At 37.9% G+C, this 25,867-nt stretch overlaps 1 protein-coding gene across 1 annotated transcript in view; it reads left to right on the top strand.

The window, feature by feature from the left end:
* The first annotated feature begins 3,836 nt into the window (after window positions 1-3,836).
* Window positions 3,837-25,867, top strand: part of LOC131952326 (uncharacterized) — a 33,260-nt gene continuing 11,229 nt past the window's right edge. Inside the window, exons 1-21 of the mRNA XM_059314943.1 lie at window positions 3,837-4,297; window positions 5,271-5,358; window positions 10,662-10,871; window positions 11,338-11,471; window positions 12,272-12,380; window positions 13,050-13,240; window positions 14,389-14,511; window positions 14,752-14,863; window positions 15,572-15,747; window positions 16,294-16,398; window positions 16,752-16,835; window positions 17,309-17,432; window positions 17,928-18,089; window positions 19,166-19,325; window positions 19,835-19,902; window positions 20,573-20,685; window positions 21,464-21,506; window positions 21,766-21,866; window positions 23,107-23,206; window positions 24,399-24,571; window positions 25,507-25,640. Of these exons, the coding sequence (XP_059170926.1) occupies window positions 4,295-4,297; window positions 5,271-5,358; window positions 10,662-10,871; window positions 11,338-11,471; window positions 12,272-12,380; window positions 13,050-13,240; window positions 14,389-14,511; window positions 14,752-14,863; window positions 15,572-15,747; window positions 16,294-16,398; window positions 16,752-16,835; window positions 17,309-17,432; window positions 17,928-18,089; window positions 19,166-19,325; window positions 19,835-19,902; window positions 20,573-20,685; window positions 21,464-21,506; window positions 21,766-21,866; window positions 23,107-23,206; window positions 24,399-24,571; window positions 25,507-25,640 (2,513 nt within the window). The 5' untranslated portion in view covers window positions 3,837-4,294. The remainder of the gene's footprint in view (window positions 4,298-5,270; window positions 5,359-10,661; window positions 10,872-11,337; window positions 11,472-12,271; window positions 12,381-13,049; window positions 13,241-14,388; window positions 14,512-14,751; window positions 14,864-15,571; window positions 15,748-16,293; window positions 16,399-16,751; window positions 16,836-17,308; window positions 17,433-17,927; window positions 18,090-19,165; window positions 19,326-19,834; window positions 19,903-20,572; window positions 20,686-21,463; window positions 21,507-21,765; window positions 21,867-23,106; window positions 23,207-24,398; window positions 24,572-25,506; window positions 25,641-25,867) is intronic.

The raw sequence follows: 25,867 nt of genomic DNA, 5'->3' as shown, positions 1-25,867 counted from the left end.
TCATGGGGCAAGTGAAGTAGAGTTCACCTGCTGTGATCAGCACATGAGTTAGGTACGCGTCAGAGCTGGGTGGACTCAGTGTCGTCCAACTGACTTGAACCCAGATTCATAAAAATTGATAATTTAGGGTTACCAGTCAAGCGCTCTACTGCTAGGCCACGCCATTTCATTAGTAGAGTACATGTAGCTTTTGTTATTTTTAATCGGATACGAAATCAATTTCTAATTATACAAAATACATGTCACGAGGCTTGTTTTTGTTACATCCGGAATTTTGTTTAACCAGAAGGACGTCTCTTACTAAAGATATCGACTTTTGAGCGGCTGGAGTTTGGTGACGGTACTTCACGTGCGGGCGTAGAACGGTTTCTTTATGTTAGGGTATCGTTCATAACAAACTTGACTTTTTAAAGTCAATTTTAAGCCCCGGGTTCAAGTCAGTAGAACATCACCTTGTCCAACCAGCTCTGATGGGTATCTAACTCACGTTAGGGAAACTAAAGGCGGCTGGGCATAGTGCCGAGGTCCCAGAAACAGGTGAACTCTACTTCCCTTGCCCCATTGATCGTCAGATTCTAAAAGAAAACTCTAAGCCCCGTAGCGTTATCTTTAGACGTCACAAAACATCAACACCCCCACATAAAGTGACGGCAAAATGTTATCCTTAATCGATGAAAAAAAATCACGTTTTTCATAGTGTTTTCACTTTTACACTACCTAAACAGCCCCCCCCCCCAAATCGTCACACATGGTCACTAATGTGATGTCACGTATGATCGACATCTCACCTTAGTTAGTTTTTGTTGTGGGTTTGAAAACACACCAGCCTCAGAATCAACCAACACACAAACGTTAAGACACATGTCTTTGTTAAGACACATGTCTTTGTTAAGGCACATGTCTTAATCATTCAAGACAAACCTGTCTAACAACGCCATTCCATAATAACACCAAAACACACTCTATTAATTTCCCACCCACCATTAAACTTTACACTGTATTCCAAATTAGTTAAGCTTAATTAATTAACATAACAATTATACAATCAATATATAAACTCACCTTTTAAATTTTGAATAACAGTAATTTTTTAACTCACGGTATTTGAAAATTTAAAAAATCTAATCACATTCCATGATTTTACATGCAACTTTAAAAAACAAAAACAACACAAAATTCGTAAGTTAAATAATAAATAAATCAACTATATTTCATTTTCATAGTAATTAGATGTGTTACTTTATCCCCGTGTTGTCTTTCCAGTACGGTATTTTTAAAAGTAGCCAGTTGATCAAGATAATGACAATGAACACACCTCCGATAAGTTGATTTACAACACAGATTCTTGAACTTATGTCTGTTTATCAACACACTTTATCACACGACCAAATCCGCTATAGAAAAGTTATCAAGCAGATAATATTTTAACTCACATTTTAAAAATAGAGCGTCGTACACAGCGCGATAAAAAAATGTAATCAGTAGATAAAGGCAACGCGAAAATGAGTTTTGAAATAGTTTCGAGAGCGATGAAAAGTTTTTGACAAGGGTTTCACAATCTGTGTGCTGGTGTCGGTGATGTTTCATCGGGGTGACACATTGTTTCATGATTTTGACCTGGGAGAGGATATGCCATCACGCCCCCCTATGGCGTCTTAGTCAACAACAGTCTGTTGATCAATTTGACTGAAACCAGTTGACTGAAGGAATTTGACTGAAGGCAGTTATTGAAGTCATTTGACTGAAGCTATTTGACTGAATCCAGTTGACTGAAGCAATTTTACTGAAGCCATTTAACTGAAGCTATTTGACTGAAGGTAGTTAATGAAGTCATTCGACTTAAGCACTTTGACTGAAGCCAGTTGACTGAAGCAATTTGACTGAAGCCAGTTGACTGAAGCAATTTGACTGAAGCCAGTTGACTGAAGCAATTTGACTGAAGCCAGTTGACTGAAGCAATTTGACTGAAGCCAGTTGACTTGAGCTATTTGGCGGAAGCCATTCTACTGAAGCCAATGAACTCTGACCACATGATTTCAGCTATTTGACTTCAGTCAATAGACCAATCATTTGACTCTAACATTTTCACCCCAATGATTAGATGATTTGCGCCTTATGACTTCAAATCTATATTTCCAATAATTTGACTTAAACTATTTGACTCCATCATTTAACAAAGATGTGACTAAGTTTAATAAATATACTGCTCTTTAAGTTCTCTCCCCTCTCTTACATCTCAAACACAACTCACTCACACGGACATGTGTACTAAGACTCGAACCAAAAACTTCGCATTGTATTTTACCCCTAAAGACTACTTCATACTTTTTGATAATGTTGTAAGAAAGTTTATCTGGCTATCGAGAACATTTTTCTCTATTAGCTACCCTATCACAATGACACACCCATGCAACAAAGCCGCCCCCCCCCACCTTCACTCTCCGACTACAAATCCGCCCCTGCCTATACCGGAAACACCGCTGTGTGTAGAGTCAGGATGTAGAGTAGGTGGGTACAGAACGTCCCACACATCTGGTGATATCTCTCTGTAGCCTTTCTCTGACCGTATCAATCGGGTTGATTGGAATGTAGACTAAGGTTTTAATGGTTCAGTACTTCTCGTAAACCTTTCGCAATTTAACAAATTCTAATTTTAATATATTTTGTACACATTTTGTGTGTGTTGAGAGCCAATGTTTGTTTAATTATCAATTCATCAAATACAAGGCTATTTGAGTTTAAAAATCTACACATAAAACTGGTGAAGTTTTTTAAATACCGAAAATTTCAAGAATCGCCGAAGCTCAAAACATTAGTGTAAGCTGGCCAAGGTTTTAAGTAATAAAACTTTTCAATGTACTAAGACAATCTTGAACACGATCGAGGCAGCACATCTGATGTACCCTAACACGATTTGTACTGCTTTTGGTGTTTATTAAAAATAATAACATTAAATCGTTAATAAAGATTCCTCTATAGACCTAAAGGCAGATTTGACAGATGAAGTAGAATTCATATTTTTCTTGACCTCTGAGTATGAAGGGATAACGTGGTCAGAATTATGCCCAGCCGCTTTACTTTCCCTAACTTGAGTTCCACTTACTTGAACCCTTATTCGAACAGGAGACTTTCGCGTTAACAGTCTGGTCATTAAATTGTCTATGGTCATGCATTTAAGTATTCGGAAGCCGCTTATGCTTTTTTTTCTCTCTAATAGATGACTGAGACATAGCTCCAACGTCTCTTGCGCGTCTATCCCGAAAATCTACAATACACTCACATCCATGTTTATATGTTGGCATCGAAAGTGCCTGCCAATTATAATTTTTACATTCAATAATGAGCCTGCTCTTTGTGAGAAATATAGCCCTACTGAAGTACTGACCTAACGCCTTTATTTTTTTCAAAGAAAAAAATCAAAAGTATAAATTCTTATACAATGTGTTTAAAATATTGTTTAAGTCTGGGGGCGTCCTAGAGAATACCCAGCTCTTTTGTGTACCTGACGATCTTTAGGGAAAGTAAAGACGGAAGGGCATAGAACTGACCATAACATCCTTATATATGTCAAGGTTAAATAAACAGATGAACTCTACTTCATCCGTCTTATGAAACGCTAGGTACAAACGGTTGTACTTAATATAACCAGTTTTGAGCGAGTTAGTTACAAAACACAATTGGACCAAACACGTAAAAGTATTGCTTTATTTTGAGCTGATTCGATATCTAAGATGTCAATGACAGAACACCATATCACAATGGAAGGGTGAAACACACCTCGTCTGTAGATAAAAACAACACAGTGTGTCGCGTGTGTGTTGCAGTGGGACGCCGTGTTAACACAGTAAGATCAAGTTGAACACACGTATAGATTTTATCGAGTGTAGATGATACTGTTTAGCTTATCTTTTAAATGTTGTTTGAATTCTTTGCCGATATGGAAAGTTGAAAAATAAATGTTTCTAATGTTAATCAATTTTTAAAAAATTGCATAGATCGATTTGGATATTATGTGTTTGTTTTCGGTACTAAACTTGTGTAAATAGTCAAGAACGATAATTTCCGTTGTACAGAAGGAGTTATTGTTCCTGATGTGATTTTGGAGATTGGTAATTTTAAAAGGCAAACGCACCTTTCACAACTGTCTTTGGAATATATTTTGCATCTTAAAGATTAGACTAATTATAAAAGTATTTTTAGAAAAAAAACTTTTTAAAAATTGTTTAACATGAAGAAATAAAATTATTCAGGATATTAAATCCAATAAAAGATAGAAGTGAACTCAACATAGAAAATGGTAAGATTTGTATTACTGTTTTTGCTTAAAGTGTTAAACTGATTGCTGGTGTTGAGGTAGGAAAGGGGGAAAGTGGATTGGCCAGGAAAGTTGTTGATGCATGTATCGCGTGACTCGTAGGTACAGTGGTTTAGCCTTGTTCATTTCTTTCATATTCTTTACTTTTTGAAACACCGGCATTTAGTTGATGGCTGTCACACACACGCACTCGCACACACACACACGCACACATCCACACGCACACATAAACAGACATATTCATACATACATATAGACGCACACACAAAAATACAAACATACACGCACAAACACACATACTCTCATACACACACACACATGCACACACGTGCACACACATACACGCACAAATAATATATACATATACACTCACTTAAACACACACACATAGTGGCGTCGCTAGGTAAATTTTGCAATTGGTGTCACCCCCCCCCTCTGTAAAAGCTTTAAAGTGTTTACTTTAATACTAATGATGTTTATCTATAGTCGGTTGTTAAAACAGCTGGAAGTAGCATCGTTTTCACTAAAATTTGCATGTTTACGTCATGGTGTCGTCCCCCCCCCCCCTTGTCGTGATCATTATTACGTACTTAAAATATGTGTATAACTCTAATTAACTATTCATTGAACCGTCCAAAAACATATTTATTCTGTATATCTTACAATTTTTTTTTGCCTTGGTGTCATCCCCCTAACTGGTGTCACCTGGTGCGATCCGCACCCCCAGTCCCGCTTCACGACGCCTCTGCACACACACAGACGCACAAACAGACACAAGCTGATTAAACAAAATAAAATGATTACGATTATGTCTCCATTTCTTTTTCTAATATGTGCAAGTATCCCCCCCCCCCACACACACACAAACATAAAACCCGATCACCGAGATCGCCTGGCTTAATTTCATGTTCAAACATCTATTGAATTTTATTTTTTTGCTTTTCGCTCTTCACAGATGAAATCTATTTATTTACTGCTGTTGGTGTGGTCTGGCCATGTGAATGGTGATTTTACCTGCACCCTTCCTACACCCGCCCCCAATGGTACGTGAGCAAATATTTAGATCTATTTGAGTTTTCACAACTTGAAGAACACACATTTTTTAAGTGTTTGGGGGGGGGGGGGGGGCGCTGCCCACAGGGAGACGAAGACAGGTCGTAGAATAGGCGCGAGATGTAGGCCTATATCAGAAAAAATATAACCTTAAAGTGTGTATTGAAATAGTAGCATTTTGTGTTCGGATATTTAAAAAATGTTTTCGATATATCGAATAACATAACATGCTATGTTTTCATTTCACTGACGACTTTTCTTAAAACTTTCTACTGACACACAGAGAGGTCTTTAAATAAAACATTATTTTGGACACAGTGGCGTAGCGAGGTCGGATGTCACCCGGTGCGGCACTTAATGGTGTCACCCCCCCCCCCCCCCCCAGAGGCGTTGCGACCCTTACCGGGGACAAACTTTCAAGTTTTCGATTTGCACCTCCCTCAAACTTTCGATTTGCACCCCCCCCCCCTCAAGTTTTCGATTTGCACCCCCCCTCAAACTTTCGATTTGCACCCCCCTCAAGTTTTCGATTTGCACCCCCCCCCCTCAAACTTTCGATTTGCACCCCCCCGTCAAGTTTTTCTCTCTATATTTTGCCATTTTTTGCCTTGGTGTCACCCCCCTAAATGGTGTCACCCGGTGCGGTCCGCACCCCCCGCCCCCCCCTCGCTACGCCCCTGTTTAGACAGAAGGTCTTTACATTAGACATTGTACTGGACAGAAGGTCTTTACATAAGACATTATACTAGACAGGCATGTCTTTACATAAGACATTATACTGGACAGGCATGTCTTTACATAAGACATTATACTGGACAGGCATGTCTTTACATAAGACATTATACTAGACAGGCATGTCTTTACATAAGACATTATACTAGACAGGCATGTCTTTACATAAGACATTATAGTAGACAGGCATGTCTTTACATAAGACATTATACTTGACAGTAATTTCGGCGCCACTCCCTACCGGAACTAAAGTAACTCAAAACAAGTTACGAAGTGACTACCCGGAAGAAGATTTTTCTCCCCAACGTCTCCACTTAGTCGGCAAAAGATAGCTCTGCGCTACGAAGTGACTACTCGGAAGAAGATTTTTCTCCCCAACGTTTCCACATAGTCGGCAAAAGATAGCTCTGCGCATGCGCAGTGACCTATGGCTAGGGTTAGGGCTAGAATTAGGGTTAGGGATAGGATTAGGGCTAGGGTTAGGGTTAGGGATATGGTTAGGGTTAGGGTTAGGGTTGGGGATAGGGATAGGGATAGGGATAGGGATAGGGATAGGATTAGGGCTAGGGTTAGGGTTAGGGTTAGGGATAGGGATAGGGTTAGGGATAGGGATAGGATTAGGGCTAGGGTTAGTGATAGGGTTAGGGATGGGATTAGGGCTACGGTTAGGGTTAGGGTTAGGGTCAGGGTTAGGAATAGGATTAGGGCTAGGGTTAGGGTTAGGGATAGGGTTAGGGATAGGATTAGGGTTGGCAGTGTTTCTTCCAGACTTTTTTTTCCGGGGGGGCACTTGAAATTTTCGGGGGGGCGGTAAACTTTCTTCGGGGGGGCGGACACTGTTAAAAGTATATATTTTCTATATAAATGATATAAATTTCATTTCGTTCGGGGGGGGGGCGGTAAAAAATTTTCGGGGGGGCTTCGCCCCCCCGAAGAGATGCCTGGAAGAAACTCTGAGGGTTGGTGTTAGGGTTCTGCGGTTGTAAACACACGCATGCGCAGTACTATCGAAAACATCGCCGCGATGGCAAGTCGTAGTTTCTCTCCATTGCGCATTCGTATCTTATTCCGGCTAGCATCGGCCAACAAGTTATCTACGGTCACGTGAACTAAGTCACAGACAGTGTGAGCACTCAATAAAATTGCAGCAGCGAGTAAAAGCAAGCAGCAACAAGGTTAACAGCCAGGTATGATGACCATTTGTCTTAGCAAGGGTATAAAGCCGGCAGGTAAACTTAATGAGCAGGTTCGATAACCACTTGTCTTAGCAAGGGTATAAAGCCGGTAGGTAAACTTAATGAGCAGGTTCGATGACCACTTGTCTTAGCAAGGGTATAAAGCCGGCAGGTAAACTTAATGAGCAGGTTCGATGACCACTTGTCTTAGCAAGGGTATAAAGCCGGCATGTAAACTTAATGAGCAGGTTCGATGACCACTTGTCTTAGCAAGGGTATAAAGCCGGCATGTAAACTTAATGAGCAGGTTCGATGACCACTTGTCTTAGCAAGGGTATAAAACCGGCAGGTAAACTTAACTGAGCAGGTTCGATGACCACTTGTCTTAGCAAGGGTATAAAACCGGCAGGTAAACTTAATGAGCAGGTTCGATGACCACTTGTCTTAGCAAGGGTATAAAGCCGGCAGGTAAACTTAATGAGCAGGTTCGATGACCACTTGTCTTAGCAAGGGTATAAAGCCGGCAGGTAAACTTAATGAGCAGGTTCGATGACTACTTGTCTTAGCAAGGTTATAAAGCCGACAGGTAAACTTAATGAGCAGGTTCGATGACTACGGAACTATTCAGTGTCCGCAGTTTACGGCGTGTGGTAACGTTGATAATTATTTTATGAGTTGCAAAATTTGTACAATGTACGTAACTTACATAATTCACATAACTAGCGCTAAGGGTGTTGGATAGAACAATGGGGTGGAGGTGACAGGTCAAATGATCTCAGACAAAATATCACAGACAAAATATCTCAGACAAAATATCTCAGACAAAATATCTCAGACAAAATATCACAGACAAAATATCTCAGGCAAAATATCTCAGACAAAATATCACAGACAAAATATCTCAGACAAAATATCTCAGACAAGATATCTCAGACAAAATATCACAAACAAAATATCACAGACAAAATATCACAGACAAAATATCACAGACAAAATATCACAGACAAAATATCTCACGGACAAATGATCTCAAGACAAATGATCTCTGGACAAAATATCCCGGACAAAATATCTCACGGACAAAATATATCAAGACAAATAATATCATGGACAAATGAACTCAGTCAAAATATTTCAGACATGGAACCGTAGTGGGATATAGTTATAAGAGAAAATAATTTAAAACAGCTCAAGTTGAGGCAAAATTAGAAGATTTTATGATTATTCAAGTAGCGTGGATAATAGTATGAATAGATCAAATGCTGATAACAAAGTGCAGATGACAATAAAAAGTTGATATAAATTTCTAATTTATTCACGTAATCACATATATTCTGTTAAGAATCGATATCTGCACGTGCTAGCTAAGTGATTAAAGGGAGACAATTTTTAAGAATGTTCCCCATAATCGTTATAATATAACAAAGTCAGTAGTTATTAAAAATCAACAATTAATATGGTGTATTATCCAATTCACATACATGATAAAACTTTTATGTGACATTTTATCTAACTTACATGTGATAATTATGCTTTCAAAATATCTTTAGTCTATAAAATTTAATATAGAAAAACATTACACGTGTTTATTGTCTAAGATGATAAGACCTGATGATCTTAATCGTCGTTGCATAGGCATGTTAAGGTTATACCACTTTTAGTTTTTCTAAAGGCTCTAACTTGAGAAGGCTAATATTTCAAAATGACAAACGAAATTTCATGTAGATCTAGATCTATTCGATCTTCCTTCTATCAAACTTTGAGTAATTTCCGTTGACCCTAAGTAGGAATTTATTAAGCTATTTCCGATTTCTCACAAAATAAACCGAGAGTGATCTCCCCTAAACTTTCTCGAATATTCTTATATAACTTGGAATATAGACATGATTTTTAATTACTTAAACTTTTAAAAATAGAATAGAATCTCATAGAAAAAAGAATTGTGCACCAAGCGAACGCCAAAACAAAATGTGCATAATAGTGCGCAATATTATTAGTACTTAATAAATTTACATGCGTTTTTTAAAAAAAAATCGGAAATAGCGTAAATTAGTACTTCCGGTCAACGGAAATTACTCAAAATTTGACAGAAGGTAGAGAATTCGATCTTTTACTTACATGTGAAATTTCATTTATCTATCTGAAATATTACTCAAGTTATAGGCTTTTGAAAAATTCAAAGTAGAAAAAGTACCACTTCCGGTTATCGGAAATCGCTATACGATTTTGATAAAATACTTATATATGAAATTTCATCAATCTAGCTGTAACGGTTCTCAAGTTATCGTGTTTACACACAGACAGACACACAGACAGACACACAGACAGACACACAGACATACGGACAAGATTGCAGTAAATATATATATATATATATATATATATATATATATATATATATATATATATATATATATATATATATATATATATATATATATATATATATATATATATATATATATATATATATATATATATATATATATATATATATATATATATATATATATATATATATATATATATATATATATATATATATATATATATATATATATATATATATATATATATATATATATATATATATATATATATATATATATATATATATATATATATATATATATATATATATATATATATATATATATATATATATATATATATATATATATATATATATATATATATATATGATACACATATGTCTTAAATGTGTATTTTTACCACCAGTCGCCCATTACCACACTATTTGGTCCCTCTACCCCTAGCACCTGCTATACCTCCATTGAAGGCCTATACCTCCCATCATGAAGGCCTCCAACTCTTAACCCCCAGCACCTTCTATAAATTCTATTATGAAGGACACTACCCTCTACCCCCATCACCTGCTATACCTCCCATCATGGCCACTACCCCTCTACTCCCAGCACCTGCTATACCTCCCATCATGGCCACTACCCCTCTACTCCCAGCACCTGCTATACCTCCCATCATGGCCACTACCCCTCTACTCCCAGCACCTGCTATACCTCCCATCATGGCCACTACCCCTCTACTCCCAGCACCTGCTATACCTCCCATCATGGCCACTTTCCCTCTACCCCCAGCACCTGCTATACCTCCCATCATGGCCACTTACCCTCTACCCCCATCACCTGCTATACCTCCCATCATGGCCACTTTCCCTCTACCCCCATCACCTGCTATACCTCCCATCATGGCCACTTTCCCTCTACCCCCAGCACCTGCTATACCTCCCATCATGGCCACTTTCCCTCTACCCCCAGCACCTGCTATACCTCCCATCATGGCCACTTTCCCTCTACCCCCATCACCTGCTATACCTCCCATCATGGCCACTTTCCCTCTACCCTCAGCTCCTGCTATACCTCCCATCATGAAGGCCTCCAACTCCTACGAGGCACGTGTAGAGGTCAACCTCTTAGACCGTAACGTTTCCATGGTGATGGACGAGTACCTGGACTACCAGAACAACAGGGGGGCGCTGTTTGTCTACCGCAACGGCCAGCGGATCCAGGAGATTTACTCCTTCTCCACTGATGAGATCTTTCGAGTCAACCTCGATGGTAAGGTGTTGGCGTCTCGCGGTGGGGTGGAGGGGTACTGAAAAAATATGAGTCCAATAACTAAATATTCGAGATAAGCTTAAAGTTAGGAATATTATCATCGTCTTGTCCCGTTTGTGCCTAAGATACATGGGGCAGGTGAAGTAGAGTTCATCTGTTTCTATGACCTCGGCATACAAGAAGATAACGTGGTCACCTTTATGTCCAGCCGCCTTTGTTTTTCTAACGTGAGGTACCCATCAAATCCGGGTGCACTTAGGTACGGTCTACTGATTTGAACCTGGATGCTAACTCGAGACTTTCGGGTTAGGAGTCTAGCTCTCTACCGCTAGGTCACTACGCTATATATATATATATATATATATATATATATATATATATATATATATATATATATATATATATATATATATATATATATATATATATATATATATATATATATATATATACAATTATATTTAAGATAAAACCTGCCTAGTGAAGAATTTATCCACCGATGCATCGACCGCCATTTTTGGACCGGTGAAGGCTGGTACTGAAAGGATCCACATTTTTGGTAGTGCTGCTGCTCTTAACTTCGCCGCTGATAGCAATGATGTAAGTATAGGCGGACTTACCCTATATATATATATATATATATATATATATATATATATATATATATATATATATATATTTATATATATATATATATGGTATTCACAGCTATACCTATTTTCTTATATATCAAAACATGGTTTTAAAATATTCTATTAACATTTCAAAAAAGTAAAATATGCTATTGCTGATAAGGTCACATTCCCCCCTAATTGTTCCCCAAATGTTTTTAGGTGTGGAGTGTTCTGACCCCGCTATTTACTCCCTAGATTAAATAAAAAAAGTATAGATTCCTCTTTAGACCTACCGATCTATTAAGCAGATGAAGTAGAGCTCATCTGTTTCTTGACCCCGGCATAGGAAGGGACGTTGTGCCCCCCTGGGATGGCCGCCTGACATCTCAGTTTATAAATCAAGTTTAAGTCTATTGCTGCTCTCAATACGTGACTCGGCTGGCACAGTCTGGGTTAGAGGGTCTTTGTTGATACATCACAAACATTCGACTTGTATAGATCTTGTTAAAGGTTTTTATCCCTTTCGCTGGGTATGTTTTGTGCTTAGCTAATCTTGGAATATTATATCTAGTCAGAGGTGGGCGAGGTACCATACATGTGCAATGTTTTTGATCCAGGTGTAAATAGTTACAATAAATATGCACTGGTTCTGATTCAGGTGCATGTAGGTACTATATATGTGTAATGTTTTTGATCTAGGTGCAAACAGCAACTATACACGTGTAATAATTTTTTATCCAGGTACTATATAAGTACTTTTATACATGTGAGTTGTATCTGATTCAGGTGTATGTAGGCACTAAGAAAATCCGTGGAGTAGATGCAGATATTTGGACAACGTGTCTGTCGTCACCAGAATTCAAAGGTCCCATGAAAGCAACATATTACTTTAGCAGTAAGTTTACTCGTTTATTCTTGCAATTATTCCCCCCCCCCCCCCAGTACACACACATTTGCATTATCTGTATCCCGTCAACATCAATATTAACGATGTATTTGTTCGTTATCACTTCAACTTCTCAGACTTCTACAACATGCGTCATGCCACCCCCACCCCCTCCCACCGCTGCCCAACCCACTACTCATTTATAACTAACATATAATAGAAATGCATATATAAAAAAAATCATTAATTTAGATTTAATAAGTATAAGTTTGTTGTCATGGTTACATCAACAGAGGTTAACATACTGAACATACCCCGTACTAAAGTGCAAAGTAGAAAACATTAAGTTTGACTAAGAATTTTGGTCACTTTTTGTTTGCTCTTTATAATGAAGCATTAGATTGAATTCCAGTTTAGTGTTTAAAACTCACGCCACATACCATATCACATTGCATGTCAAATTTCTCAGATTTCATGTTTTTCCTTTTCTAGTTGTTTTTTTTAACTTATAAAAATAATAATTTTTTACAACATACTGTTACTTAATTTCTTAAGAAACAAAGCGTGTTAATATTAAGACGGTATATTTAGACTATGTTACTTAAGAAATAAAACGTGTTAATATTTAGACTGTACAGGTACATGATCGATGTTAGTATACAATTTTTCTTCCTCCAGCGCAAGGTTGGGTCGTGTCGGCGCGACAGCAGCAGATGTTGCTGAGGATTGAAGTTGAGGGTCTGTCCCTGCGTCCATCATTTGCCTCTGTCGGTACCACCCTGCCCCCCGCCTCGGCCAGATACTTCCACCACATCTACGATTTTATAAACTACATACCTCGAGTTGACCCTGACCCTTCAGTATTCCAGGTAAGTGGATGACGCTAGTTTTATTTACTATTGGGCATAGTGCTGACCGTACTAACCCTTCATATGCAGTGGCGTAGCGAGGTTGGGCGGGGGGAAGACATATGTCCCCGGGCGCCGACCTTAGGGGGCGCCAAAATGGGTTGGAAAAATAAATTGAAAGCTTGAGGGGGGGGGGGGGGGGGGTGCAAATCGAAATCTTGAGGAGGGGGTGCAAATCAAAAGTTTAAGGGGGGTGGGGTGCAAATCGAAAGCTTGAGGGGGGGGGGTACAAATCGAAAGAATCTCCCCGGACGCCGGGAAGAGTCGCTACGCCTCTATTCATAAGCCGAGGTCGCAGAAACAGGTGAACTCTGCTTCAAGTGCCCCATTGACCATAAGGTTTAATTGGGAACTTTAATGTTTTTACTACATATTAATCACAATGGTAATACAGATATTGGTAAAGAGATAAATGTATTTAAAACGTGTTTAAACTACCAGTCCAATATTGGGACGGAGTGACCGAGAGGTAGAGCGCTAGACTGCTGACTAGAAAGTCTCGAGTTCGAACGTCCCTGACTCTACCCAGCTCTGATGGATGCCTAACTCACGTTAAGTAAAGTAAAGGCGGATGGACATAGTGCTGAGCACATTATCCCTTCATATGCCGAGGTAAAAAAAAACCCTACGAACTCTACTTCATCTGCCCAATGGAGCGCTATGTCTAAAGAGGAAACGACTTTAATAGTCTAATGCTGTTCATAAGAACATCAAGTTCCTTTTTTTGCCTCTTGAGAGACTGGATGCACCCAGGAAAACAAAACCTCCCCGGGGCCGTACATTGACATTAGATAAAGAAATTATGGGTTGCCCCGTGCGTCTGTTGGCACCACCCTACCCACAGACCTTGGCTGGTTTAATACAAACAGAAGCTAAACAATATATTTGGTACCAGCTTCTGTTGCAGAAGTTGCCCAAAGGAAATCAGAAATGGTGATCCTAGCGTTCAAGAAACTCTACTCATGTTTGATTTTTGAAAGCTTTCTCCAATGGGTTGCCGTCTTTGGCTAGCGAGGGGTCTGAACTCGGGACTTTACCTTTTAGCAATCTTGCGCTTCAACCCGACCATAGATAAAACAATTAAAACAACATCTGTTTACCACCAACAGACACCACCGGAAGTGGTCTGTACCAACAGGACATCCACTAGACCACTGCCCACCTTCCCGCGGACCTTCAGGTACAGGGCAGAGATTGTTGACCCCACAAGCTCAGTGATCACACATTACGCGGTAAACCATTTTTTTTAACATTTTAAAAAACTTTGCTATTTACAAAAAATACGGACATTGTGTTAAGTAGCTTAGTGAAGGCTACAGTCTAAAATGCATTTCAGGGGAGGAGGGGGGTGGGGGAGGAATAATGTAAAGTATAAATAAATGTGTATATATATATATATATATATATATATATATATATATATATATATATATATATATATATATATATATATATAATGTGTATATAAAAAGATCTGGTACAACGAAGACGCTAAACTGGTGAGAGAAGACAGAAGAGTTGTAGACCCTGATCCTCAGCTCAACACGAAAAATGCAGTGACGGAAATCCACGACTTCAGCATTGGTAGGTTACCAGACGATATTTGTAGGTTACCAGACGATATCTGTAGGTTACCAGACGATATCTGTAGGTTACAAGACGATATCTGTAGGTTAGCAGACGATATCTGTAGGTTACCAGACGATATCTGTAGGTTAGCAGACGATATCTGTAGGTTACCAGACGATATCTGTAAGTTACCAGACGATATCTGTAGGTTACCAGACGATATCTGTAGGTTACCGAACGATATCTGTAAGTTACCAGACGATATCTGTAGGTTACCAGACGATATCTGTAGGTTACCGAACGATATCTGTAAGTTACCAGACGATATCTGTAGGTTACCAGACCATATCTGTAGGTTACCAGACGATATCTGTATGTTACCAGACGATATCTGTAGTTTTACTTGGTAGGTTACCAGACGGTATCTGTAGATTACCAGACGATATCTAGTTTACCATACAATATCTGTAGGTTACCAGAGGATATATGTAGGTTACCAGACGATATCTGTAGGTTACCAGACGATATCTGTCTGTAGGTTACCAGACGATATCTGTAGGTTACCAGACGATATCTGTAGGTTACTAGACGATATCTGTACTGAACTCAAATGGACCATTAAAACTTAATTTAATTTAAAATCTGTATTCAGGTAATAGATTGGTTTCCAAAATTTCTTAGTAGATAATTAACATATTTTAACATTAATTAACTAATCAACAGGGGTACGACATGTCATCAAACAAGATGGCGGATGTTCCAATTACCCCATAGACCTCAACGCCCCCGATTCCAAAGAGGATATTGCCAGATTTAGGTACAACCACTCGATAATTGTGGACATTCGAGACCCGAACAGCTTTTTCCGGTTTAATGATCAGTATAAATTTTCCGGGCAAGTAAGTCGGACTTATTTAATTACTCTGTTTCTATTTTATTAAAGGTTGTTATTGAAGCGACGAGTTTTAATGAATCTGATTAGTTGATCATTAAAAGCATACTGTAAAATAGAGCCTACTTTTTATGGTCCAATTAATGTATATACACACGGTCAGCGGGAGTGAAGGATGCTGGTAAACTGTACTAGTCACAAAATCCCTTCAAAATACGGGGTAAGAGAAAATTGATCAGGTTCAAAACATGAATATTTAGAAAAAGAACATTAGTTTACAAACATATTTGTGATGGTATACACTTTCACACAACAGTATACTTTTTGTATATATGTTTACCTTCTAGTTATAATTTACGAGTCTTGTTTAAAAATACAAACATTATACTATGTAACGTATTTTTAAAAAAACAATTCTGTTTTTTAACAATGTAATATTTTTACAATTTTTGTTATAAAAAATGCTATATTTTGATTGTATATAACAGTCAACTGATAATTTATAAGAGTGTAAAAAAGAATTGATTTTAAAATGTATTGTTAACACCAACAGCAAACTGTACGTGGGGTCCTCTGTGATGTCTTCAGTGCTGTCGTTCAAAACTTTCCCGTGGAGGGAAGTCTAGTCAACGCTACATTTGAGTATTATTTTCTGACCGTAAGTAAACAATTCTTTTATGTTGGAATACAAATTTTGTATAGTTGTATGGTAAACAAAATTTCTAGGCACATGGTTGGTCCAAAAGTCTAAAACACGTGATAGGTTTAAGCATAACGAGAAAAAACAGGAAATATATGGAAAATAAAGATTAATTGAAGTGTTGATTTATTATTCAAGCTCAATAAACGGAATTTCGATATAAGTTCTTCAACATATAAAAAATAGCAATTAACAACAGGATGGAAATAAGTGTATTAAAATTCAAATCTACTAAACAAAATATAATTACAATTTGAAAATGCATTTGAAAGTGAGTTTTAATAAAAAAAATGTCCCCAATTTTTATTTAGACAACCTGGCAAGATTATCCCCTGGATGGAGCCGAAACTTCGGATTTAAATTATCCAGTCCAGCTAACAGTAACAGCGCCCACGGTAAAGTGCTAATTCTATATTCAGCAGAAATACCATTTCCAAATAATAACCCCCCCCCCTCCAAGACGTCGCTTTATTCATGCTTAAAAAAGTGGAATACACTGGTATAAGCTTCGTTGAACTTAGCCACATTTGTGCATTTTGTTGTAGGTGTCTTCCTGCATGATATAGTTTAAGAGTTAACTCACGGAAGTGAAGAATTAAACAAATAAATGCTATTGTATGCGATTAGTGTAGCTGTATGCTAGATAGTTACATGGTAAGTGATAAGCGAAACAAGATCGTTGGGGGAGGGGGGAGGGGGAGGGGGGAGGGGGGGGGAGGAAGGAGGGTAGTGATAACCCCCACAGAGCTTGATTCGATTTATCCTGAAATTTCCAGAGATTGACTTATCAAACCAGAATATAATAATTTAGTTTGGCTAGATGATGATTTATATAGGCCTACTTTAAAACCAGAATTTGATGTTTCAGGTCGGTTATATCAGGATTTACAACTTCTTTGATTTCGCTCAAAGTTTCATCATGGCCGACACTTTTGATCTGACTCCCTGTGCGAAAAGCGAAAGTAGAATCAGATTTATGTTAACCTTTCCAGGTCTGGTAAATTTTTGTATTCTGAAAGTTAATGCCGGTGTGTTAACGTCTTTACAAACTTATTTCTGTTTACTCATCTTAGTAGGCCGGGTCTCTTTGAGACGTTTTTCTCCGGGGGAGGGAGATGGGAGGGGGTTAGGGAAGGGACTGGATAGGGCTACATTATGAAGCTTCAGAGGAAGTTGGGGGTACGGGGGGAGGGGGGGGGGGGGAAAGGGAACACTAGTTGAAGTACATATTTTCTTTTAAAAAGTTGGGTACATTTTTTTTCTGATACGTCCCGGGAGGGGGTGAACGTGCTCTGGTGTGGAGGGGGTGGGGGGGATGACGACCTTTCCATCTACGGAGTGATGTCTGAAAAAAAAACCCACTGCTTTTTAGAGCGTTGAAACAACAATGTTTATGGATAGGGTTAGTACGGCGGTATAGAAATAACCAAATGTAAATTTTGATTGTAAACAAAGTGACGTGTATGCAAATAATTGAACCGTGTCAGGTGACTACAACCCTATGGCCATGGACGAGTGGAAGCAGGTTGTCTACTTCAAGCTTGTGGAGGTCATGAACGTCAGTCCCCTCAGGCTGAGCCGTGTCTTTGTGGAGAGCGACGGGAGCAACGTCTACGTCACTTCCTGGTTGCTAGGGACGCAGAACGACGGTATGTAACACGTAACACACGTGTTTATTGGTAGTGGTAAGATTTACACATGGAGGTTTTTCGCTTTGGAAGTTTAAAATTCAGGGCTAAAAGAAAATAAACAATTAAATTTACATGTCAGCAATCGAATATGGTACAATTACACAAATAAAAATACTAAAGTCTTTATTTCCAATATCTTAGCTCTAACACTCGAACCTTCAAACCTAGTCTCAAATGAGAATTATTGAAGAAATTAAACTTAAAACACGAATATGTTGATGTACATCAGATGAAAAAAAATGTTATTTCAATTTTCGATAAAAGTTAACCTTGTTCATAATTTAACTCATTATTATGACCGTGTCTTTATTACTCCAAGAGAAGTGGTACCCGCTTAATCAGACAGTACTAAGGTAAAAATGTCGCTTCCGTACACATCTAGCAGTTGCCCATAAAACGATGTGTATAATGTTTTGTTTACAACATAGGCGTATGAAACACTCATACATTAATACAACGTAAGACAACAGTAGTTTACATCTTTTCGCTCCAAAACAAATTTCTTGCATATAACTGTCAGCCGAAAAGTGTACAAACTATTACACGGCAATACACTTAGCACTCACAGCAATACTTACAGCAAAACAATATGCATTCACCGCAACATTCACTCAGTTTAACAGTAGTCACAGCATTACACTATTCTTTGACAGCAATACAATATGTACTCACAACAATAGACACTATTCACTCACAGTTATAAATCATTCACATACTGTCGTACACCAATCAAAAAGACTTTCATTCACTCTCCAGCTCAGTACTAAAACACAATTCAACCTACACACACGCACGCACACACACACGCACACACACAACCAAACCACACCACCAAACCTTTCATTCCCTCACCAGCTCAATTCTAAAACAAAAACCACAACACGACATACACACACACATAAAAACACACACACACACACACACACACAGAAACACTCTCACGCACACACACACACGCACACACTACCAAACCACACTACCAAACCACACCACCAAACCACACCACACCACCAAAACTTTCATTGACTCACCAGCCCAGTTCCAAGTAAGCGACACGACGACATATGAGCACGTGGACGACAAGGTCATCTTCAACGTGAGCACCAGCCAAGACTGTGCTGACCTCTGTGTGTTTAACGGCGACTTTACCTGCAACGCCTTCGAGTATTGCATGAACAACAACTTCGCGTGTCGGTGAGTAACCAAGGCAGGTCTTAATGTTTCCGGTGGGTTTTTTTTATAAGGGGGAGAGGCTAGATCTATATATCTATATTTAGGGACTCCAGACATATATCCAAATTATCCTTTATCTAAAGCATTAATTATCTCTGCCACATTTTTACAGATCTTCAAAACTAAAACTATGCACTAAATAAAAAAAAAATCATCCTTTACCTGACCCTATTCATAATTTCTATGGGACGGGTTTTAATCAGTGGAGCGTTTCTGAGACCACCCAGCTCTGTTGGGTATGCCTACCTATCTTACGTTAGGCTGGGCATAATGACCACATTATCCCTTCACATGCCGAGATCTTGAAGCAGATGAACTCTAATTCATCTGTCCCATGTGTATTGGGCACGAAAGGGAAATGATAATGATGATTCATAATTTCTACATCATCATACATTTTATTTAAAAACAACAACACAGGAATAATTCAAGTTTCAACGCTTGTCACACTACATAACCTTTGTCCCCAGATTGCTGAAGGACAAACTGCCGTCAACTCCACAGATAGCTAACCCCACTATTTGTGTTTTAAACACACGTAAGTCATACAATATACACGTTTGTTAAAACAGAAAATTTTTAGTCCTAGTGTAACTTTTTTTCCAATTTTGACAGTTATCACTTATAGGATGTTTGACTTTAAATTGCTCATCATTCATACAAACGACTATTTTAAGAAAAGAGCTATTGGAAGCATTTAGCTGTCAATGTTGTTTTAGAATCCGCGTTGAAAATTACATAATTAGTAATAAGTACTTTAGATTGGCTATTAATTTAAAACTAATTAGTGACCGCTACAGATAATTTTATCCAAGCTGCTGGTACGATTTGATGCAGATCGCCACCCTAACCTAACCATAACATCAACATTCCAAGACGAACGATGAATGCCAAATAACGATACCTACATTATAATTAATTAACACCTAATTTATTAGCTTCAATATATTGAGCATACATCTCAACTATAAAATAGTAAAGTTCACATGTTTTAACATAAAAAAGAACTGCATGTTCACTAAGACTTGCCGCCTTTACTTTCCATATCTTCGTGTTAGACATTGGTTTTCTCCAAACTTCAGTGTAATCAAGCCCGATAATCAAACTAAAATATTAGAGGTTAGCCATCGTGGGCTCTACCACTCGACCACCCCATCCTGTTACAGTTGACACATTGGTTTGAAATGTTTTATTTGCTGACCACACAGGGCCCGTCCCAGGCCAACCCATCCAGGAGCTGACGGTGGCCGCTGCGTTTGCCGTGCTGGAGAAGGCTGTGATGGGGAAACAAATGGTCGTCAATGTACACAATGCCAACAGCGTGAGTCGTGGGGGAGTCGGCGTATGTGGGGGTCGTATGGTAGTAAACTAGTAAACGGGGGGGGGGGGGGTCATCTGATGGTAAAGGGGGTCATCTGATGTTAAAGTGGGCGGGTCATCTGACAGTCAAGTGGACTATTCACGTCTTTTTAATTAGGGGTCATCTGATTTAGCAATTGGGGTAATGTGACAGTTAAATAAACTATTTACATCGTTTAAAGTGTAGATCGACTGATTTTAAAATAGGGGGTCATCTTATGGTAAAGATCTAAAAGATGGGGGTCATCTGACAGTCAAATGGTCTAATTACATCGTCTTAAGTGGGTTGGGTCATCTGATGTTTAAGGGGGGAATCATCTGCTTTTAAAGTGGGGTTGTCTGGTGTTAAAATGAGGCTTTTCTGAAAAGTGGTGTCATCTGACAATCAACTGGGCTTTAAGTAAGTGTGTGTGTGGGGGTGGGGGGGGGGGGGGTGGGGGTGTTCATCAGTATTAATTAACATTTTACACTTTCCAAAAGATCATTAGCATTTTTACATTAGAACTTAGCACATGAAAAATAGACGACCTTAGTCACCGATGCATAGTTACCGAAGTTTAATGTATTACTTTAATAATACGAAAAATAGGTGTCTTTTTTTTACACTTCATGCATTTCGACAAGAAACGTACCATTTGAAAACTCATCAACATTACATCGAAATAATTATCTATTAGGAGAGATTGTTCAACATTAAAAGAAACGTGTATATAATGCCTTTTTTAACTGCCTTCTATCAGGACATGAACTTATATACAGCCATCAACGTAGAAGTAATTTCAGGTAAAATTATTGTATTGTTTTTTTATTTGAAAATTCTCCACGTGTACAAACAATACTCTAGCCTTATTTCTTTAACATTTTTATAACTTAAATTATGAATTAAAATTAAATAGATTAAATATTTTCAAAGATGAAATTTAATATTTGAAAGTCAATTAAATATTATCTGTATCTATTTTTACTTATAAAAAAATCCCTTGATGATTTGAATGTGTTTAAGTGTTGAATAGCGTGCTACCACACACATGTGTACCCACAGGTCAAGCACCAGGAACGAAACCAACCCCATCCCTGCCCCTCCAGTTCTCATACAGGACAGAGATGGTCATCCCCCAGTTGACCAGGGTCACCGAGACCTTTGTAAGCGTTTGATGTATTGATTTCTGTCTGTAGCACCATATTCTGTAAGACCGTCGGGGTACGATAGGTGCCATGTTAATCAGTTGCCCCTCCCCCCCCCCCCCCCCATTCCTCTCTGCCCTGCTATCTTCTGTGTCTTACCTAGTGTTAGACCCGTCCACCTATTAATCTTATTCCTCTAGAGTTACTTTCACGTTACTCTCCTAGCAACCCTGATATGGTGGGGGGGGGGGGGGGGGGGAATCGTCCATAAATGACGTCACACTCCTATGGGGACGGGTGTTTCGTAATTTTAGGATGAAGTGTGACGAGGGGGGAGGGTTGTAGTCTGAGGCCTCACGTCATTTAAGGTGGTGGAGTCTGGCTTTTGTGACGATGTGTGACGGTGGGGAAGGGGGGTAAAAATCTTCACAAAGAAATCTTTATGGATGACCCCTGACCTTGTGACCTGACTGTGCAATATGTTTTCGTTTTTTAACAATCGTCAAGAGATACCCAATCGACAGTTTGATACTGGCACTCACTTCTTCATTGGAGATGTGTTTATTTATTTTCGTTTTAAGTGATGTTTCGGTGAAACGCATGCTTGTAACATCTCGACGATTTGAGTAGAGTTGGGTTTACCTTACTGCTGGGATGATACAGTTATGGTTCATGGGCGAGTAAAGCAAAATTATCGTTCCTAGGGTTTCCTAAGTAAGGGCGAGAAAAGTAATGCAGAGTTATGGTTCCTATACGAGTAGAGCAGAGTTACGGTTCTTAGGCGAGTACAGCAGAGTTATGGTTCCTAGGGTTCCCTAAGGTCTAGAAAAGTAATGCGGAGTTATAGTTCCTATACGTATACGAGTAGAGCAGTTACGGTTCTTATGCGAGTAGAGCAGAGTTATGGTTCCTAGGAACTGGATCAGTAAAGGAAAACTGCGGTTTCCAAACGCTAGAAAAGTAGAGCAGAGTCATGGTTTGTAGGTTCGACAAATAGAAAATTGTTCCTAATAGCTGAACCATAGTTATGGTTCCTAATAAATGTCTCAGTCAAACAACGACCAAGAATTTAATCACACTCTTTCCTTGTTAAAAGAAGTATTTTAGAATCTGCACACGAGTTAGCTGCTTTATGAGTCATCATTTTCCTAACTTAATCATTGATACAGAACTGTTCTTACATTCTTTAAAATGTCACAGCAGAAAGCACGAAGACACTTATTACAACAAATAAGTATCGATACTTTATATTCGCCAGGTTTGGTACGACGGTGTCTCTGATATCGTGCGATACGATACTCGCGACGCTACGAGCGACACCCCTTACATGAACACTTACATTCACGACTTCCAGAATGGTGAGTACACATTAGCGCACACACATTTTATGTAGACAGCAGAACTCTCTTTTATGGGGTATAGGCCTACTACGTGGACTAGCGTCACTCGCTTCTTAATACTATCGTCAGTTATCTGATTATAAAAGTAGAACAATCAGCATAGTTGTAGGCATACTATTAATACTATTTATTTTAATATTAATTATTACTATTAGCCTACTTGATTACCTTGTCTATGGGCATGTACTAAACATTTATAATATTTATAATGTAAGAAATAGTATGTAAACTGTAACAGTAAACATGATATCACATTATCAGTGAAACCAGAAATCGAGATAACTCACTATCACTATCAGCGAGCCATATTTAAAAAAAAACAATTAAAAAAAAAACCACAACAACAATTGGTCAGTGATAAAAATAAATACTTGAATGAATCGAAGCCTGTCAGAAAAAAAAATGGAAACAAATTTAAAATAAAAATTAATCAAAGGATACATGCAAGGTACATGCAACAGAACAAGAAATAACATTTCACAATAGAAACAAAAATACTTTACACATATTTGTGATGATAGAGTGAAAGACCTGCTAATCTGAGTTTGTGCACATTTTATGTAACACAAAAATATGAAGTTTTGTATCCTTATTTTAATATAAACATGAATACACATTAGACCTTCAATTTATGGCTTAATAAATAGGCACCAGTAATTTAAACGCTGTATATTTGTTTTTAAAAATTGCACATTTTGGTTATAGATAAATGTTAAATAAGTATCGTATCACTAATTATAATTACTTTTGTGTGGTCTGCATGTTTCAAATTTTAACTGAACCAAATCTGGCATGTTTAAAATTTTAACTGAACCAAATCTGGCATGTTTAAAAATAAGTGAACCAAATCTTGCATGTTTAAAATGTCAAGTGAACCAAATCTGGCTTGTTTAAAATTTTAAGTGAACCAAATCTGGCATGTTTAAAATTTTAAGTGAACCATATCTGGCATGTTTAAAAATAAGTGAACCAAGTCTTGCAATTTTAAAATTGTAAGTGAACCATATCTGGCATGTTTAAAAATAAGTGAACCAAGTCTTGCATGTTTAAAATGTCAAGTGAACCATATCTGGCATGTTTAACACTTTAAGTGAACCAAATCTGGCATGTTTAAAATTTGACCTGAACTAAACCTGGCATGTTTATACAGGTGTGTCCTACCAGATTGACCAGGTGAGAAAAACGTGCGACATGTCCCCCATTGGTCCAGGTGTGTTTGACGTGGTCACTGGCCAGCCCAGTAAAGATGGCAGCCAGGTGGTGTCCATGAAGTCACCACAGAGCCTGTTTTACCTGAACAACCGCTACAAGTACATTGGTCAGGTGAGATCTGTCAGACAGGCAGTGCTGACCATCACGCATGATCAGAGTTATTTTTTTTTTTACTTTTGTTTGTTGTCATTTTTTCCATCTACAAATGTCTAAACATTGACTAAACAACTTTTTTTTTCTTAATTTTTTTCTTTTAGTTCTTTTTTTAACCTAATAGATGTTATAAACTTATCAAAACTTGTATCTAAACAATTTACTTTTTCTTTTGTTTCTTGTCAACAATTTTTTTCTAAAAAGTCTGACATCATCTTGTGAAAGTTTTCCACCATTAATTTTTTTTTGTAATGTTTAAACTGAAATTAAACAACAATTCAGCTTTGCGTTAATTATTATAAGAATTTATCAAGCTCAGTATTGTAGAAAAGAATAGCTGTTTATGAAAAGAAAAAATTGCAATAGGGGGAATTGAGATAAATTGTGACTTCATTTTTCGGATCTGTCTTTTTGTGACAAATATTGAAGAAAAAAAGGGGGTAATTAATAAGACAGATTTATAAGTTTTATTATGTAAGAAGCTATTGTATTGGAGGTTAAACATTCAGGTTAATTATGAGAAAAAAATCACGCAAACATCAATTACTGAGCTTTAAAAATGTTTTTATAAAAAACAACATGGTGTAGTGAGGTTGTAGACAGCTCTTGCTAACAACTACAGGTCTACATCTTTTATTTTTAAATACAGGATCTTTTTTTAAAGTCATACCTGGTTATATTCTTTTGTTTTTTTATGGTTCTCTTCTGACAAAAACCAATGGTCAAAACCTTACTAGTTTTGTGTATTTTTCTAAACTGTCCAAGGCATGATTATCATAAAAAAAGTGTATCTTGTGACTTTGAAGTGAGCTAGTTTTTCATATTATTATTTATCAACTCAACTGTCTGAGGATGTGTTGTTATTCTGTGTTGTTTACCATTTGGTCATCTAGAAAAGTGTCAGAGGAATTAAGTGTGACGTGTACGAGGCCTCTAGGACAGACTTCAGCCTGGCTGTGTACAACATGAGTACACAGTACAGCGTCTTCAAGTACTACTTTCAGTCGGTGAGCTCAGCATTTTACAAGTACCAGGGCAGGGGTGGTGTGTAGTGGGGGAGTGTGGGAGTGGTTGTCAATCATTATAGATAATTTGTATTCATTTTTAAACATTTCACTTTCCCACAATATGCTGTTTTATGATAGACAATTATTTTAATATAGTTAAGTGTTTTCTTTTATTGTTCACTTATATTTTAGTCATGTGGTTAAATGTGGTACAGGTACATGTACATTATTTAGATCATGGGTTTAA

The sequence above is a fragment of the Physella acuta genome, unplaced genomic scaffold, assembly GCF_028476545.2.
Source record: "Physella acuta isolate Inbredline_101_S28 unplaced genomic scaffold, ASM2847654v3 ptg000866l, whole genome shotgun sequence".
In the NCBI taxonomy this organism is placed as follows: Eukaryota; Metazoa; Mollusca; class Gastropoda; family Physidae; genus Physella; species Physella acuta.
This window is presented reverse-complemented; position numbering and strand designations above follow the sequence as displayed.